We start from the raw sequence: 18,630 nt of genomic DNA, 5'->3' as shown, positions 1-18,630 counted from the left end.
GGAATGGCTGCCACTTCCTGCCTAATGGCATCTTTTAGTTCTTGCAGAGTTCTGGGACGATGTTTGTACACTTCAGCCTTTAGGTAGCCCCACAGAAAGAAATCACAAGGTGATAAGTCGGGTGACCTTGGGGGCCAGGATGTGTCTCCTCTTAAAGAAACAAGACGTCCAGGGAACCACTCTCTTAACATTTCCATGGACCGCCGAGCAGTGTGAGCTGTGGCTCCGTCCTGTTGGAACCAAACTTCTTCTTCCTCATGGTCTAAAACAAACTGGTTTGATCTTGGGTCGGAGAAATGTCTCTATCATGTGACAATAGCGATCAGCATTGACCGTTACTGTTTGTCCATCTTCTTCAAAATAGTACGGTCCCCACACACCAAATTCCGCAACGGCGCACCAAACTGTGACTTTTGAGCTGTGTAGTGGTTGTTGGTGGAGTTCCATAGGATTTTCTGCATCCCAGTAGCGGAAATTATTTTTTTTAACATTTCCACACAAGTGGAAATGGGCTTCATCAGAAGAATTGAAGACAGCATCTGAGGGAATATTTTGCAAAATGTCATCACATGCAGCCCTGCGAGTTTCATAATCTTCTTCAGGCAACTTTTGGGCAACCATTATTTTGTAGGGATGCAGATGAAGTTCCTTATGCAGAATTCTCCTTACACTCCTTTCTGACAATCCCAGGGCAGCTGCATGTTTAACCCCTGAACGCTTTGGAGACTGTTGGATGGATGTTCTCACTTGCGCCACATTCTCCAGTGTTATTTCAGTACGAGGTCGGCCAGTTGGCTTTCTTTATTCCCTGTTTGTCTAAAGTTTGACACCCACAGTCTAATCGTTTTCGCATCAGGAACACTATCACGTCGGCCAAGTTCGAATCGAATCCGAAACGCTCGTTGAGTAGAAATCACAGAACCGCCATTTTTAATAAACTCCTCCACAACAAACGCCCGATGCTCACCGAGCCAAACCATAGCGAACACTAAAAATGGCACATACGCCGCTACGGAACAATACCCCCTCCACATCTCTACCCCCACTACAACTCACGCGGTGGCTTGCTCAGACCGGGGAGGTTTTTTTGCTGAACCCTGTATTAAGAAAGTGGTTAAGTCTATCAAATTTTTTCATCCAGTCCTCAAATATTTTGGTGCAAAAGAGTTAGATTTTTTATGGTCTTATTTTTTATGGACTTTTATGTTTCAATTGAAAAATATCTGATTTTGAAGTTAGTTTTCTTGTGATAAGTGTGGGCTAAAAAACATGATTTGGCCTAATTAGTTTATGACAGCCTTGTGACTGGCTTCTCCACTACTTTGAGTTTCCATGGTCAGTATCTTGTTCCTATTGTTACAGAAGTTTTAAATAGCGGTATTCCATGTGAAATATTTTGTATTTTGTATTTAGCTAGTTGCAAAGAAACACTAAACACGTTTGTCTTAGCTTTAGTTGTTTCCCTTTGGTTTGGTGATGGGTTGCATTGTTTTGCCTTTTCAACAGGTTTTTCAACAAAATTGCTTTTTGAGCATGTGTTACTTGCTGTGGCTTTCATTGCCACATCCATCTCATTTAGCTTATTACTGAGTTTTGACAGTTCAGTTAGGATGAGTGCTGAGCTTTGTATACCCCTAGCAGTCTCAGTTGTTTCATTGTTTGCATAGTAGTCTTTGAGACGTTTTTCTTGAGGATTCTTGATGTTTGCCCATTTCTTTTTGCAGTTTAAAAATAGTCCTTTCATGTTCATGCAACCTTTTTTCATGGTTAACAATATGTTAGCTTAATTTTAGATCACACTGAACGACAAGTCTAAAAACTTCGCTATTTTCAAGAGACACAAGATATTACTATGAGCCAATGATTGAGTGTTGTTCAGGCTGAATTTTACAGCAGAAATACTCCTGCTGTAGTCATTATGACCAAAAATCATATTAATTGCATATTAACCTATATTAATGATGTAAATATTTCATTAGTGCCAGCAGCCTTACCTTCCATTCTTCTAATCAAATTCCTTCACATATTCTGGTGATACACCCTTGATAAATTTAAATTGTCTCTTCTGAAAACCACAGAATCTCCCCCATGTACCAAAGCTTGAAAGGGAATTTTTCATCAATAGCAGCTTTTACAATATGTTATAGTGGTTCCTAAAACTTTCTACACATTCTTGCATGTATACTATCTATATAGTGTTTCTACTACTCTATGGTTAACACTTTGCCTCTATTTTTCTCTCAGAAACAAACCTTTTTTATGAATTAATTTGTTAAATGGGCAAATAAAACAATGGGAAATGAGTTGTGAAAGGATCTATTTACAAACACTTTTACAGGATTTGGATATTTCAGCATTTAACAAATTATTAGATGTTTTGAACTTTTATTTAATTTGAATAGTATTTCTTGGCTTCCTACAAGAAAGAAACTAAACATTTTTTAGATATTGAATTTATTTCTAGTTTTATACTAAACAAAATAAAAATATAATTTTAAATTTTGAAGTGAGTTGTAGGCATATTGAAGAAGTATTCATGGGCTCAGTACATTAACTTATTCATGTAATTTCTGTCAAAATAAGATGGATGGAAAAACTTAAGTAAAAAATATATTGTTTTTTATTTCAGTACACATAAAACAATGAATTTATCTTATTCCTCGATCAATGTCAGATATTCAATAAAAAAGTACATTTTGTTTTAATTCAAAATATGTGACCAAAGTATTTTTATCTTCTAAAAAATTATGGTTTTATTAAAGAAAATATGTTATTTTCCTACAATAATATACTAAAATAGAATATCTTCAGTATCTTTGCACAATCTTCTAAGCGTCATGTCATATTTCCATTAGGAACTATTGTTTACTTTCACTGAAAAGAATGTATATTGGTTCTAATACAACATAGTATTATAGGCTACTTTAGATTCATTTAATATTGTTCTAATATTAAAAAAATCTTACATCAGTGTATAAAATGTATCTTAAATAGTGTCTTAAAGAGTATTCTACAGTGTTTACTCTTATTAAATAATATTCTAACACTAACAATTTTGTAAGACCTGTACATTATGCTATAAATTATAATAAATTTTAAATATTATTTGTGAAAAATCAATAGTTTTAAAGAAGTTTTGACAAGTCTTATTGATAATGTATTCACTGTTAAGATCTGCATCTTCATGCTGTAGATTTTCAACTACTGCCGACTGAGGGTTGTTGGGAAAGAGGCATCACCTGGTTGGATACCACATGACGGAAGCAGCCAACTCTGCTGAGGTAGAGAAACACTATCAGCGCAGAGCAACCAACCATCAGTGCCACTGCCATCAGCACTAGGCAGGCTGTGTTCACTGCCCACTGGATAGTAAGTGGCAGTTTAACAGATCCAAGCACCTCATTGCTCAACAGAATAGTCTGAAACAGGGAAGGTGAAGGATTCAAAATTCTCAAAGCTCAGCCCCTGAAGCCCCTCTCCAAATTTTGAAAAAAAACCAATAAAATAATGTTTTTAAAGCTAGAACACATTTAAGATGTCTTAAACCTCAACAATATTCTGGGGTAAAATTCCTGAGCTCTTGCTTTGGAGGATATTTTATGCCTCCAAAATCACTGTGTGCCAGCCCCATTCCTAGAGCTTAGACAAGATGATTTCTGTGGAGCTCAGGGCTGTCTTGCTTGGAGGTCAAAGTGTACTATTGCTAGTGTAGACTTTATATATAACACGTTATATATAGCAATGTTTGGTACATGTTCTTTCTACAGAGGCCACATCGTATTTGTGTCGGGTTAGTTTCCAGGACATGAAGACTGTTGGAAAGCCGCACACTTTCTTCAACCCGTTCTTTTCCAGTGACAGACACACGGGAAGCTCTCTGACGTTGTGGGGTATATTTCTGGAAGTATGTCTGCACAATATGTCTTATAAAGGACAGTAGGTCTTTGGGATCTTCTCTTCCTTTTGGGGTGAGCCTGTATAATTGTCAAGCATTATTCATTGTAGCATTTAAAAGGTACGCTAGAAGTGCCCAATACCATTTCCGATTTCTAATGCCAATTCTATAGGTTGATATATTCTGGTCAAGTTGATCAACCCCACCCATGTAAGTGTTGTAATTTATGATACAGGCAGGCTGTTGAACATCAACTTGACGCTTTGCCACACGACACCATCTCTTGGCCTTACCCATGGGCTGTACGCCACATCTTGTTGAAGCAACAGTTACAACATTGTTGTCATTATACCTTACCAAGGTGATACCTGTTTTTTGTTCAGTAAGTTGATCGTATGAACCTCGTGATTCCTTTTTCAAAACAGTTGCTTCCTTGAGTGGGGCATTTTCAACTCTGTTAGCCTTTATTGTGCCTGTAGCATCGTGCCCCTTTTCTGACAAATAATCTAGTAGTTTTAAAGAGGTAAAAAAGTTATCCATATAAATACTGTATGTCTTGTTTTGAGGCAGCTCACTAAGGATATCTATTACAACTGAACCACCCACTCCAATTTCAGGGATGGTGTTACCTGTTTTCTTACCTTGGTATGGTTCAGCCTGAATCAAATACCCCAGGCGGGTACATACACACCAAACTTTGTACCCAAACCGTATAGGTTTCCCGTGTATATGCTGTTTAGCACCATGTCGTCCAAAGTATGGAACCATTGATTCGTCGATGCTTATATTTGCATCGCCAGGGTAAGCTTGAAGCCATCGTTCATTCAACATATTCCACAAAGGACGTATTTTGGCAAATTTATCTGAGACATCTAAATTTGCATTATCACAGACATGAAAATATTGAAGAATCTCTTCAAACTTGTTTCTGCTCATAGCTTTTGACTCAGTGTCATGATGAGTGTCCGGAGATAATTCCCAGTACATCCTCTTCCGTGGTACAATACAATATCCACTCAGAAACAATATTGCCATGAATATGCGCATTTCTTCTATTGAAACATTAAAAGATTCATTACCACTTTGCAAGGCATAAATATTAGTACTCTCAACAACATGTTCGATAATCTCATTAGTTAAAAGTTTTTCAAACATTTCTGTTGGAGTGAAATCTTTTTCGAGCCACGAAGGCCTTTCAAATTCCCTCTCAGGCTTATTAGGAATGTCAACATTATTCCATGTTCTTTGTTTATCTGTTTTTGTCTTTTTTCTTGCATTTGACTTGTGGGAACTCGGTTTTGTTTTAATTTTTCTTTTCAAACTTGGGAGCGACTGAGATGGAAGGTATTGTGATTGATTTATATTGTTCACTTGTAAAGATTGAGAAGTGCTTGGTTCTGTAGGTATGTATTGTCTTTGTAAAGAGTCTGATTGTACCGATTTAAATGTAGACACAGTTGCTTTCGGAATTACAGTTATAGGTAATGAAGACTCGCCGCTTAGATTGTTATCAACTATGTCTTGTTCTGTACATACATCTACTTGTACAATACCATCATTTGTGAACTGTTTTGCCTTTAACTCTGCGGCTCCACGCAGTTGATTTCCTGTGAAGTGAGTGAAGTCGGTGTCGCCATCGTCACCGCTATCCTCATCACTCAATAGAGGGTTTTCAGGCGGTTGAATAAAAACATCAGCCTCCAGAAAGTCGACTTCATCGAATAAGGCAGTGACTTCTTCAACGTTTAACCTGTAAAGGAGCAAAAATATTACATATCAACCATAAATTTATATCATGCAAAACAATAGTCTTGAATTCAAAGAACTCAAAACCCACTGATCAATCTTAGTTTTACGTATTAAAAAAAATAAATGAATCACATTTTTACAGTTACATAGGCCTCTATTTTTACTACCCAGTGAATCATAATTTTACCAGTTTGATTCATGTTATATACCATTAAATAATAATAAAACACCACCAGCATATATGCCCAGTGCCAACATATGTTGGCAGATTGATGAAAAAATACCCCTACTCTCTTGTGCCCACTGCCAACAAAAGTGGGCAGTTCACTTTAACTACAAATTATTCTTACAATTATTTGAATTTAAGGGCTAAACTATAAAAACATATTAGTTTAAGTCTATGTAAAAGCAAACATAACATTATGATTTTATAAGATTGTATTTGAAATATTATAGTATTACTTACCAGTTGTTTTGATCCATTGAGGTTAGAATACACAACAAAACAGAGCTGTCATTTGTAAACAACTGCCAACTACAGTACACCAGGTGCTTTAGTGAGTGCAGAGTGGCCAACCAGACATATTCCAGCACCAAATTTCCCTCGATAAATTTTTAGTGTATTGTGACGTATTTTAAAATGCAGCGCCCACAAAAGTGGGCACTGGGCACTAATGGGTTAAGGGAAAGACTTTGTGAATGTCTTAACAATGGGGGACATCATTTATCGGACATAATTTTCTAAATCAAGTAAAGTGTACAAGTACTGAGTGATGTAAAATGGCATCATATAGGCTATTCACAGATATAAGTAATTATTGTTCTGTATGTTTCTTACTCTTTTTGCAAATGCCTATTGAAATCAGGGAGGGTTTTTTTGCCGGACTCTATATCATAGATCCAAGCCTATTGGTTCTCACTAAACATGGGCTAAAAAGAAAAGGAAAGACAGTATAAAAATTTAAGGCTACTCATTAATATCTAAATAATACCTAAATATCTGAATGCCATACCGTAATATCTAAATAACAGTTGCAATCTCAAATCCATATTGCGAGAAATAATGAAGTTTGACAATCCTGCCAAAGTTGCAGAACACTTCAATGCTTTCTTCACTCAGGTAGTTGCTCTAAAACAGAACCAACAGACCCTATGAAACCAAAATGACAACCTTCTTAAAATAGATGAGTGCCAAACTTCATTAATTTTTACCCCAACTAACAATAAAGAAGTAAGAGCGGTCATAAACTCTCTTCAATCAAAACCATCGAGTGGAATGGACAAATATTGCTCATAAATTGCTCAATTGCTCATATAACATTGTGCTGAAGAACCAACACCACCTTTAGTGAGCATTACAACAAATCATTTATCCTTTGTCAATTTCCCACTACATTGAAAATATCCAAAGAGTATCCAAAACACAAAAAAGGACCAACAACAAACACATAATTATACATAATTACAACATAAACATAATTATCGATCCATAACACTGGTTTCTACTTTTTCAAAAATAATGGAAAAAGTTATACATCTTACGATGTATGAAAAACAGATTTATGATACATCTTGAGCAATTAAATCTAATTACCAAATCTCAACATGGATTCTTAAAAGGAAAATCTACTACTTCGACCGTTATTAGTCTTTTTGAATATATCATTGACCAAATTGATAAAGAAAATTACATCTCTGCAAAGCTTTTGACTTGCCGAGGACGTGATTTGATCTAAAGGAAACTATAATCTTTAGTTATCAGAGGTATAGTCAATAACTGGTTCGTAAGTTATCTGTCAGGGTGATCCCAAACGGTTAAGGGGTAGAGCACTACACTTGGCCTTTAAAACACATCAATTACACCCAATGCCTGTTACACAAGGAGTACCTCTACCATGTACCGTGTTAGGTTCAGTCCTCTTTGTTCTTCTTGTCAATGATTTCCCAACATATCTCTAAGACCACAACAGCACCTGTGTGATGTATGCAGATGATACAATATTCTTAATCAAAAATACCACTGCTAAAGGAATGTGTGTTACTACATCTAACTTGCTAAATAAGGCTCTAAAGTATTGCAGAGGGAATGACCTGGCTGTTAACCCATTAAAAAAAGACAAGTAATATCAGTAAAATAAAGGACCACATTCACAACACATCTGATGTAACAACTGAAAACCATGTAAGATTCCTTGGTGTCACTCTGGATGAGAATCTCACCTGGACTGAGGATGTAGACAGCCTCTGTAAAAAATAAGCACTGGCATATATTGTCTGGTGGATAAAATGGATTGGGAATTTTCAGACAGTAATGACAGCTTACTATTCACTACTGGAAACCCATATGAGGTATGGGCTTATTGTGTGGGGTGGATCCTTTACTGGAAATCTCTACAGAGTGCCATACTACAGAAAAAAGCCATAAGAATCCTCGCTGATCTTGAACCCCAACAAAGATGTAGACATGCTTTCCAATTAATGGGAATAATTACTATTACTAGGCTGTACATTCAAGGAGTAATTTTGTATGCTCATCAGCAGAATCCCCAAACAGGAAAAGACCACCACTCACATCACAGCCGCAACACAGACGACTTTGTTCTGCACCCACACTTTTTTAAGAAAAGCCATCTTACATTGGCCGAAAACTGTGGAACACTCTAATAGACACTAACAAAAGACTAAATGGAGAATCTATGAAGAGGAAACTCCACAAATTTCTTATAAACCAGCCATTTTACACCCTTGAAGAATTTCTTGAAGCTTGCAGAAAAGATGGAGATGTACCAAAGCTTGAAAGGGAATTTTTCATCAATAGCAGCTTTTACAATATGTTATAGTGGTTCCTAAAACTTTCTACACATTCTTGCATGTATACTATCTATATAGTGTTTCTACTACTCTATGGTTAACACTTTGCCTCTATTTTTCTCTCAGAAACAAACCTTTTTTATGAATTAATTTGTTAAATGGGCAAATAAAACAATGGGAAATGAGTTGTGAAAGGATCTATTTACAAACACTTTTACAGGATTTGGATATTTCAGCATTTAACAAATTATTAGATGTTTTGAACTTTTATTTAATTTGAATAGTATTTCTTGGCTTCCTACAAGAAAGAAACTAAACATTTTTTAGATATTGAATTTATTTCTAGTTTTATACTAAACAAAATAAAAATATAATTTTAAATTTTGAAGTGAGTTGTAGGCATATTGAAGAAGTATTCATGGGCTCAGTACATTAACTTATTCATGTAATTTCTGTCAAAATAAGATGGATGGAAAAACTTAAGTAAAAAATATATTGTTTTTTATTTCAGTACACATAAAACAATGAATTTATCTTATTCCTCGATCAATGTCAGATATTCAATAAAAAAGTACATTTTGTTTTAATTCAAAATATGTGACCAAAGTATTTTTATCTTCTAAAAAATTATGGTTTTATTAAAGAAAATATGTTATTTTCCTACAATAATATACTAAAATAGAATATCTTCAGTATCTTTGCACAATCTTCTAAGCGTCATGTCATATTTCCATTAGGAACTATTGTTTACTTTCACTGAAAAGAATGTATATTGGTTCTAATACAACATAGTATTATAGGCTACTTTAGATTCATTTAATATTGTTCTAATATTAAAAAAATCTTACATCAGTGTATAAAATGTATCTTAAATAGTGTCTTAAAGAGTATTCTACAGTGTTTACTCTTATTAAATAATATTCTAACACTAACAATTTTGTAAGACCTGTACATTATGCTATAAATTATAATAAATTTTAAATATTATTTGTGAAAAATCAATAGTTTTAAAGAAGTTTTGACAAGTCTTATTGATAATGTATTCACTGTTAAGATCTGCATCTTCATGCTGTAGATTTTCAACTACTGCCGACTGAGGGTTGTTGGGAAAGAGGCATCACCTGGTTGGATACCACATGACGGAAGCAGCCAACTCTGCTGAGGTAGAGAAACACTATCAGCGCAGAGCAACCAACCATCAGTGCCACTGCCATCAGCACTAGGCAGGCTGTGTTCACTGCCCACTGGATAGTAAGTGGCAGTTTAACAGATCCAAGCACCTCATTGCTCAACAGAATAGTCTGAAACAGGGAAGGTGAAGGATTCAAAATTCTCAAAGCTCAGCCCCTGAAGCCCCTCTCCAAATTTTGAAAAAAACCAATAAAATAATGTTTTTAAAGCTAGAACACATTTAAGATGTCTTAAACCTCAACAATATTCTGGGGTAAAATTCCTGAGCTCTTGCTTTGGAGGATATTTTATGCCTCCAAAATCACTGTGTGCCAGCCCCATTCCTAGAGCTTAGACAAGATGATTTCTGTGGAGCTCAGGGCTGTCTTGCTTGGGGGTCAAAGTGTACTATTGCTAGTGTAGACTTTATATATAACACGTTCACTCTCAGAGCTTACACATGCTGACTTCTGTATAGCCCAAGGTCCAACACCGTGCCATTTGGGAGTCAAAGTGTTAAATCATTGTAATTATTGTAGCTCTGGTGATTTTAGTTTGTATTGAAGAAGTTAGTATTAATTTACTCCTTTAACAAAAGAAAATCTAAAATCTCTTTATTATTACTTTGTCTGGCTGACACATTACATTTATACATTCTCAACATCCGATGTTGAATTGAAATTCCCACAAATTCATACTTTTGTTTGGTAATATATTAATATTATATTTAAAACTTTCTGGTTAAACAGTTTTCAAGAGAAAGAAATTGATTATTTGGCAGGGGAGGGGGAGAAGCAAAACTCTTAAAGTTACACACGTAAACATTCAATCTCTTAATACTGGTTTGGAGGTTGGAGGTTTTTGCAGTCAGAGAGACATGGCTGCTGCCTGGCAGCTACAAGATACCAGATTACACGATACTGAGAATCGGCCGAGATTCTAGCAGACATGTACAAAATGACTATATTAATGGTGAAACCATTAGAGAATGTTTATTTTAGGATTTCGCTATGAAGCTAAATATCTGTGCCAACACTTGAGGAAATTAAACACAGTACTATTGATAATGATCCAACAAGAGCCACTTTAGCCACCTTGTTAGACCATATTATTTTGGACAGGTCCAATTAAAACACGTAATGTATTGGAAGTATTTTATTTTTAGTTGTTTTTCTTTTTCGAGATGCGTGTAATGTTAAAACACTTATGAGAAAGCATTCACTATGTTAACACATAAGGAACTCAAAATCGGGTTTCTTGACATTGTGATATAACATTTTTATACTGACATGCTTCATCGAGCCATTGAACCCCATATTACAGTCCAAAAAGCAAGACCTCTACAACTCAAGCTTATCATTAACGGTTATTGAAATATATCATTAGTTCCATAAACTTACTAAGCATTCCCTCCTTATACCAGAAGCAGACTTAGTATTAGTAGTAGACCTCTCAGTATAAGTATGTGTGTATATTTTCTTCATCATGACTGTTTTCATGATGAAGAAAATATATGGTGCCAGAAATATTCTAGACCAAAAGAAGATTGCAGGAGGCGTAAGTAGACTCTTAACAGACGTATGTTTCTGTGACCTACATGTGTATATTTTCTATTGGTCGGGGTAATGAAGCAAGCTCAAATTTGACATCGTAATTACTTTAGACAGAAAGTGAAATAAAACGGCACGAAGCGTCTACTTTTTACTGAAGTAAGTTTCTTGTCTTAAGCACCTAAATATGTTTTCTTGATTGCGACAATGAGGCATATACTCAACGATGGCACTGGAAAACATATTAGATAACAGGGAGGAGATTAATTTTTAAGTCGGTTTCTGAGATTTATGTATAGCTTCTCTTGAACGGTGCAACAAGGAACTCAGGTAATGCGTCGTGAATACATAACTTAATTCAATTGAACCATAAATATTCCTATCGGCGCTAACCAATAAAATAGTTAGTACCTTAACCTCTGATCTTTTAACGATGAACAATGAAATTATATGTACCGTCATATTACCTAATAAGTGATGGTAATATGTATTGACTTTGATTTGAAAAATTGCCTGCGAAGCAGCATATAACAGCTAGTCTTATATAACAATTTTAGTTTTATCACAACTTCTATTTCTGGACTTATATAAAACCGGATTTTTTTGACCATGAGATTAGTAGATTAGTAGTAAAGGAAGGGTTTTGATTCTACATAGAGCTCCTCTCTCTTGGGCATGTAAGTGTTCAACACAGTACCTGGTAAATGTTTGTCCCAAAAAGTGCTTATACCGATTTTGAGTACTTCCCATTTACTGAAAATACTTGATAAATAAAAATATTGATAGAAAAAACTATATATGTGCTAAATAAAAGCTCTATTTGTCTACAATGTCAAATATGTTTCTTGTATTGTTTATACCAATGTTGGCTATGTAATACTTCAGAGGTTTATTACACGTACAAGGTAGTATTTTAGAAAACTGTTTTCCCTAGTGGCTACATTTCCATGTGCATAATATAGTTTCCCTTTATCCTTTTCAAACATTGTACTGGTTAATTTTATTTAAGAGTGTTTTTAATTCGTACTGGATAGTTAGCGGTAAATGTTTGTAACATATAGGATAGGAAACTATCCCCTTTTGTAATATATATTGAATACCTGTAGCCAATTGCTCTATTAGTCAATAAAATTGGTTCCTTGTTTCGTTAACATCCGTGGATATTTGTCTCTGTGGCTTTAGACCTAAATTTCGTTATCATTTGAAACCATTTAGATTTTTTTGCAATTAATCGCAACAAAAGGCGTCTAGAATTGGTGAACAAAATCAAGAATGCAAGTGCAGTATGAATGACGAGTACTTGGGTTTTATAGCTTTAAATATGATTTGGTGTGTCATTATTCAAGCATTGACAGTGCTTCATGATGTGTAGGGATGGATACAGTTACCTTTAAATACATATTTCTTAATCTACTTACAACATATGCATTAATAACTACTTTATTGATAAAATGACTTTGTTGTTTGTAATTTTGGTAGATGTTACCAACACACATTTCATTATTTTGGTGTAACAAAACTCGTGTGACTAAACAATTTAATTTATTTTTAAAGGAAAGTAAACAGTTACATGTTATAACCATTCATATATTTTTATACATAGTATTAGAATCTAATAATTGAATATTTATCCTTTTTTTTTTTTTTTTTTTTGCCTGTTGGCTGGCCTTTATAATCTTATAATGCGGCCACGTAGTACACTTGTTATGTCTTCTTTCTAGTTATTTGCCGTATTCACTTTTTACATATGAACCTTGTGGTTGCCGGCCAAGCTATGAACAATTAGTTAGTCTTTGCATTTTCCAATTCATGTGTTTTTTTTTTCTTCTTTTTTTTGTAATTTACTATATTGCTATTAGCTTATCAGATGTTTATTTCATTTTGTTTGTTTTCTATGAAGGTTTTGTAGAGTAAAATCCATACCCTAGAATATATCAACATGTCAGATTTTTCACTACCACTGCATGTATTCTAAGTGTTCCACAACCTAATCAAATTTACATGGTTCTACTTACTATTTTTAAAAAATCATTAATTTCTTTATAAATTTGAGTGTCTGCTTTTCGCAGCAAATCGATTAATATAATATTCGAATTCTGTTGATTGGCTTTGTATCTTGATTGATTTACTTTCTTGTAACTAAGTTGCCTGGCATAAGAGTACTTGGGACATTCCAGCAAAACATGTTCCATTGTCTCTATCTTTGCCATTGTGCAGTTTAGGCATAGCGGAGTGAAGTATTTTTTTATTCTGTATAGACATGAATTTACATTGCCATGACCAAGCCTCAATCTACTGATATTAATGATTTCCCACCTGCTAAAATTACATGATTTAAACCATGGGTATTTTGTAAATTGGCTCTGTATCTGTTTAAACCACCCAGCTTTTGAGGATTGTTGTAAGAGGTTTGTAAATTGTAAACCATAAAATTTTTTCTGGAAGGCTTTAAAATCATCAATAGGTACTGGCAGGTATTGTGTTTCCACTCCATCATTAGCTGCTTCCTTAGCTAATTTATCCACCCTTTCATTATAATGGATTCCTATATGTCCAGGTATCCACTGAATATATATTCTTTTCTGTGTTTCCACCAACAGTTTAAAAATCATCATGATAATACCATTTTCTTTATGTCCCTTACTGCAGTTTTCCAATGCCATGATGGCTGATAAAGAGTCAGTGCATATAACTATGCTGACTTCATTTAATGGTATGTTTATCCTTGGAAACATAAAATAAAAATGTTTAATTTTGTTCATTTCCATGGATACAAGGTGTCTTTCTCGTAAGATTTGAGGTAGTGATAGACGTGTGTACGAACTCTTCCCTAATCTCGCTAAAACTTTAATTCTAAAGAAACTCAAGAACCAAGAAAACTTTGTAGGAATTCTGAAGGATTGTCGAGAGTGTTCGCTTCATATTAAGTTTAACTTCAGGGAAGAAACCAAACCTCAAGTCTTCAGTAAGTCAACTACCAACAGTTTCCAGTATCGGAACCATCGAGATAAACTTGTCACTGGTAATTTAATAGAAGAATGTGGGGTGGTGTCCTGACATAACAACCCTGGGAGCGGTGCCGAATTTGCAAGTGGATGACCGCTACACTAAGCCGCGTTGGTCGGAGCGGCTTAGCATTCGGGGGAGAGGACACCCCTAAAAACCCCCACCTACAGGGTTCTCCACTTAATTCTGGACCCAAGGACCCCAATGGGGATACCAGTTACTGGGGATAGAAGAAGCGGCAAAACATGCTGTGAACAATTGTCAAATTACGTTCTTCAAAAGAACACCCCCAGCACCCCACCTACAGCGTTCTTCCCTCACTTCTGGACCCAAGGATTCAAATGGAGATATCAGTTACTGAGGATAGAAGAAGCGGCAAAACAGCTGTGAATAATTGTCCAATTATGTTCTTCAAAAGGACACCCCCAGCACCCCACCTACAGAGTTCTTCCCTCACTTCTGGACCCAAGGGCTCAAATGGAGATACCTGTTACTGAGGATAGAAGACGCGGCAAAAACAGCTGTGAATAACTGTCCAATTACGTTCTTCAAAAGGACACCCCCAAAACCCCACCTACAGCGTTCTTCCCTCACTTCTGGACCCAAGGACTCAAATGGGGATACCAGTTACTGAGGATAGAAGAGGCGGTAAAACAGCTGCGAATAATTGTTCAATTACATTTTCCAAAAGGAATAAATTACGTTTTCATGAAATAATTTGTTATTTATACTATAAGCACGACCATTAGAGAACATAACAAAACAATTTTTTGAAAATATTAAGTACACAAGCATGAACTGTTTCAGTTATTCAAAGAACTTGACACTAAACGAATCATATCACATTTTAGAGCTGCAGGGTTTCATAACCTAAAACATAGGCATATTTATAAAAGGTCTTAGTGGAACGTAATATCTTGGATCTTTAAAGACAGTGACATTTTAGATAAAAAATAACTCGTTCAATATTTTTAAATGTTTGAACCTGTTTGAGAACCCTACTAACCTTACCAAAGAAAAAAAAAATTAACAAAATGTTTTGGTAAGAATGATGGGTACAAACTGCAACAATTAAGAATAAAACCACTTGATAATTCTTAAAACTACCTATAGTTAAAGAAGGTTGTTATATAAACTAAACAAAATTTGTATTGCAAAGATTGGTTTGCAAAAGAAAATAATCAAACAAGTTGTATATTATAATACTGCAGAAATTATCGCAGACATATTCACCTATCTATAGTATTCATCTGTCCTGGTGGAGATCTGATAGTGTGTTGGACCAAGGAGTTTATGAGATTTTATTATCTTATATAAAAACATAGCTAATATCTGAGATTTCATCCAGGCCTGTGCTGGCCCGGGGGGACAGGGGGACGTGTCCCCCTGCGCCCTCGCCTTAAAGGTAAACCGGCGCCCTTTTGAAACTAGACGAAAAAGCCAAAAATCATTCGAGAAAAGAGCTAAAAAGGAAAAGGAAACAGGAGAGAAGAAAAAGGTAGTCGGAAGAGGTAGCCACGTGACATTTCTCAGCAATACAACATTGATTAAAATTGTTAAAATTCTTTGTGATGAAATTGTAAGTAATATATCAGCTCAAGTGAAGGAAGCGGTAAACTTCTCCATTTTAATGGACACTACAATAGACATATCAGGAAATGATCAATGTTCATACGTTGTTCGGTTCGTAAACGGAGGCCAAGTGCAGGAAAGACTGATAGCTTTACAATGTGTATCATCAACTAAAGCCGATGCTCTGATGGATTCTTTAGAAAATACATTGAAAAATGTCGGAATCCCAGTGGAAAATTGTATAGCTAATGCTTTTGATGGGGTCAAATATGAGTGGAGCCTATGCAGGCTTAACTGCGAAATTGTCAGAGAGAATTCCGAAACATATTCACACTTGGTGCTACGCTCATGTTTTAAACCTAGTTCTTAATGATACAGCACAAATACTTCCTTCAACGATCACATTTTTTGGTTTGCTCCAAGAGGCACAAGTATTTTTAAAGGAATCATTAAAGAGACAACAGTTTTATTCAGCAGAAAATCCTGTTTTTAAACTCGGCGCTATTGGTGCTACACGTTGGCGGAGTAAGAGTGATGCTACCACTAAGATATTTGGCAGGATTGATAATTGGACAACAAGCACCCCACTTGACCCTTCACATCAAGCCAAACACGTATTCCATGAACTGACCGTAGCGTTACAAAAGATTTCCTTGTCCCCTGAATTTAACACTACAGTCAGGAGTAGTGCAACAGGTGCAACAGGACTTCTTAGTAAGTTTCTAGAGTTTGAAACAATAGTTATTGCAATGACCTTCCTGCAAATATTTAAAGTTACTACACCGTTATCAGACTACCTCCAAACGAAGAATCTTGACTTTGCTCAAGCTTGGAGGCTAATAGAGTCAGCAACTGAAAGACTGAAAGACCTGTGAAATAGGTTTTATGAAACTCTAGAAGCAGCACACACATTCGTTAGGAAATTCAATGAGAAGATCGAGGCGTCCTCAGAATTTGAGGATCTGAAAGATTTGATGATGGAAACTAAATTCAAAAAGTCAAGGTCAAGGAAAGTAAAAAAATGGCCGGTGAAAAATGTAGTGATGAAAGTGTTGCCTCTTCTCCTGAAGATACTTCTTTCAGGGTAACTGTCTATAACTGTGTTGTAGACACTATAATACAAACGATGGAAACTCGTTTGAGTTAAAATGTTGTTTAAAATGTAACATGTAAGTCTTGCCGAATTGCTGACTGAGCGGGTCTACACATTTGCGCAGTGGCAGTGGGCGATTCTATAACGCAGTCGTGTTGGGGGAGGGTAGGAAAGAGGAGATGCTTGAAAACATAAACAACTTAATTAGTTCAAAGTGTTTGCAACTAACTACCATTTATTTCTTTCCCTTTTTCAAGGTATATACGTTCAAATTTATTGATTTCATTCTTATTTTTTAAATTAATAATGCACAAAAATAAGCAATGTTTGTTCATTACAATTTGTAAGTGTCAAATAAGGTAAAAAACGCAGATTTAAGTGGTTTATTAAATTTTTTGTATCTTTGATTTGTGTGCATTATTTGTAATGTTTTTACAATGAACAGGTCTTTGCTAAAGTGTAAATTTTCTTCGTTACTGCTTGAAGAAAAATGTGCTTGATGTAGCTTAAAAACACGTTTTTAGGTGTTTATTTTTTCAAAAATTCCCGGGGGGACCCTGGACCCCCCGCCAACCTGGGGGGTTTTCCATACCCCCCATACCCCCGGTGTCCCAGTTGGTTGGTGCCCTCACCACCCCTGTCCCCCGCCCTTTCGACGTACCCAGCACGGGCCTGATTTCATCTGTATCGTTCAACTAGACTGTTAAATAAGCACCATTCATTAAAAATACCTTTTAATTAAGGAGTATTATTTACACATATCTTTTCAAATTCGGTTACTTATTTGCATCCAATCCATATTATAGAATTATATTTTGGTCATATTTTGAGTTACGTCAGTTTGCAAATAAAATTATGAGTACGATTCGAAGAGTATTTAGGTTTAAGAAGCATGTTTATGTTTATACAGATCTTTGTAACAATCCAAGTATTAGGCCTTGGACCAATACTCAGAATTCGGAGCTGCAGATTGTAAATATCTTTTAAGTCTTCCTTCTCGAAGATTAGTAAATTTAAGGGTTAGTAAGGGATAGTAAATGTGCTGAGTTGTGATAGTTTAAGTTTCCTAGAGATCAAGGTATTCGGTTAATAGAAGCTATTATTTGGAATGCAATAAGATTAACAGAGAAAAGGATGGATTCATATTTTCTCAATAAATATACATAATCACTGATTAGTGTCGGAATCATCTGAAACTACGAGGAACTTTGTAGAAATGTTCATCATACCTCTTGGTATTCTCTAAAAAGGGATTTTAAATTTCGCAGCCTAATCTAGAATATTTTCCACAATTACAAATACGACACGATACTTAATGGCAATATTCACATTAAAACATTACATTTAAAGTTTTCATATATAATAAACAGTATTAGGTTCCCACATAAGTCCACTAGATACGCTCAAGACCCTTAAATGTTTACATAATCAATTACAAAAATGCTTGAAGAAGCTTGATAGTTCTTGAAAATAACAAAATACCCGTAAATATAGGTTGCTGAGACTTAAATATGAAGAATATTTTATTCGGGTTACAAATATTAATTAATAAACCATTAAAAACATTTCGCAAACTGAATAAGTAAGAAGTACAGAGAACAAACTAAAAATGCTCAGTAACGATCATCACATTACCTACACTTTTTGTCAAAATGGTTTTATCTGCAAGGGGTTTTGAGATAATAAACACATGAAGATGAAAATGTATTAATAATATTTCAGTTACTACAAAATCTCCCTACTTCTTCCGAGGTTGGAAAGACTATTGCACATTTAATGGTTTT

The 18,630-nt window shown here is 35.2% G+C and overlaps 1 protein-coding gene across 1 annotated transcript in view; it reads right to left on the bottom strand.

Moving 5' to 3' along the window:
* Positions 1–9,534: 9,534 nt before the first annotated feature.
* LOC124362042 (sensory neuron membrane protein 2-like) overlaps positions 9,535–18,630 on the bottom strand; it is a 31,802-nt gene continuing 22,706 nt past the window's right edge. The window contains exon 10 of the mRNA XM_046816198.1: positions 9,535–9,756. Within this exon, the coding sequence (XP_046672154.1) occupies positions 9,535–9,756 (222 nt within the window). The remainder of the gene's footprint in view (positions 9,757–18,630) is intronic.

Source organism: Homalodisca vitripennis, chromosome 5 (genome assembly GCF_021130785.1).
Source record: "Homalodisca vitripennis isolate AUS2020 chromosome 5, UT_GWSS_2.1, whole genome shotgun sequence".
NCBI lineage: Eukaryota > Metazoa > Arthropoda > Insecta > Hemiptera > Cicadellidae > Homalodisca > Homalodisca vitripennis.
Note: the sequence above shows the minus strand (reverse complement) of the source record. Positions and strands in the feature narration are given on the sequence as shown.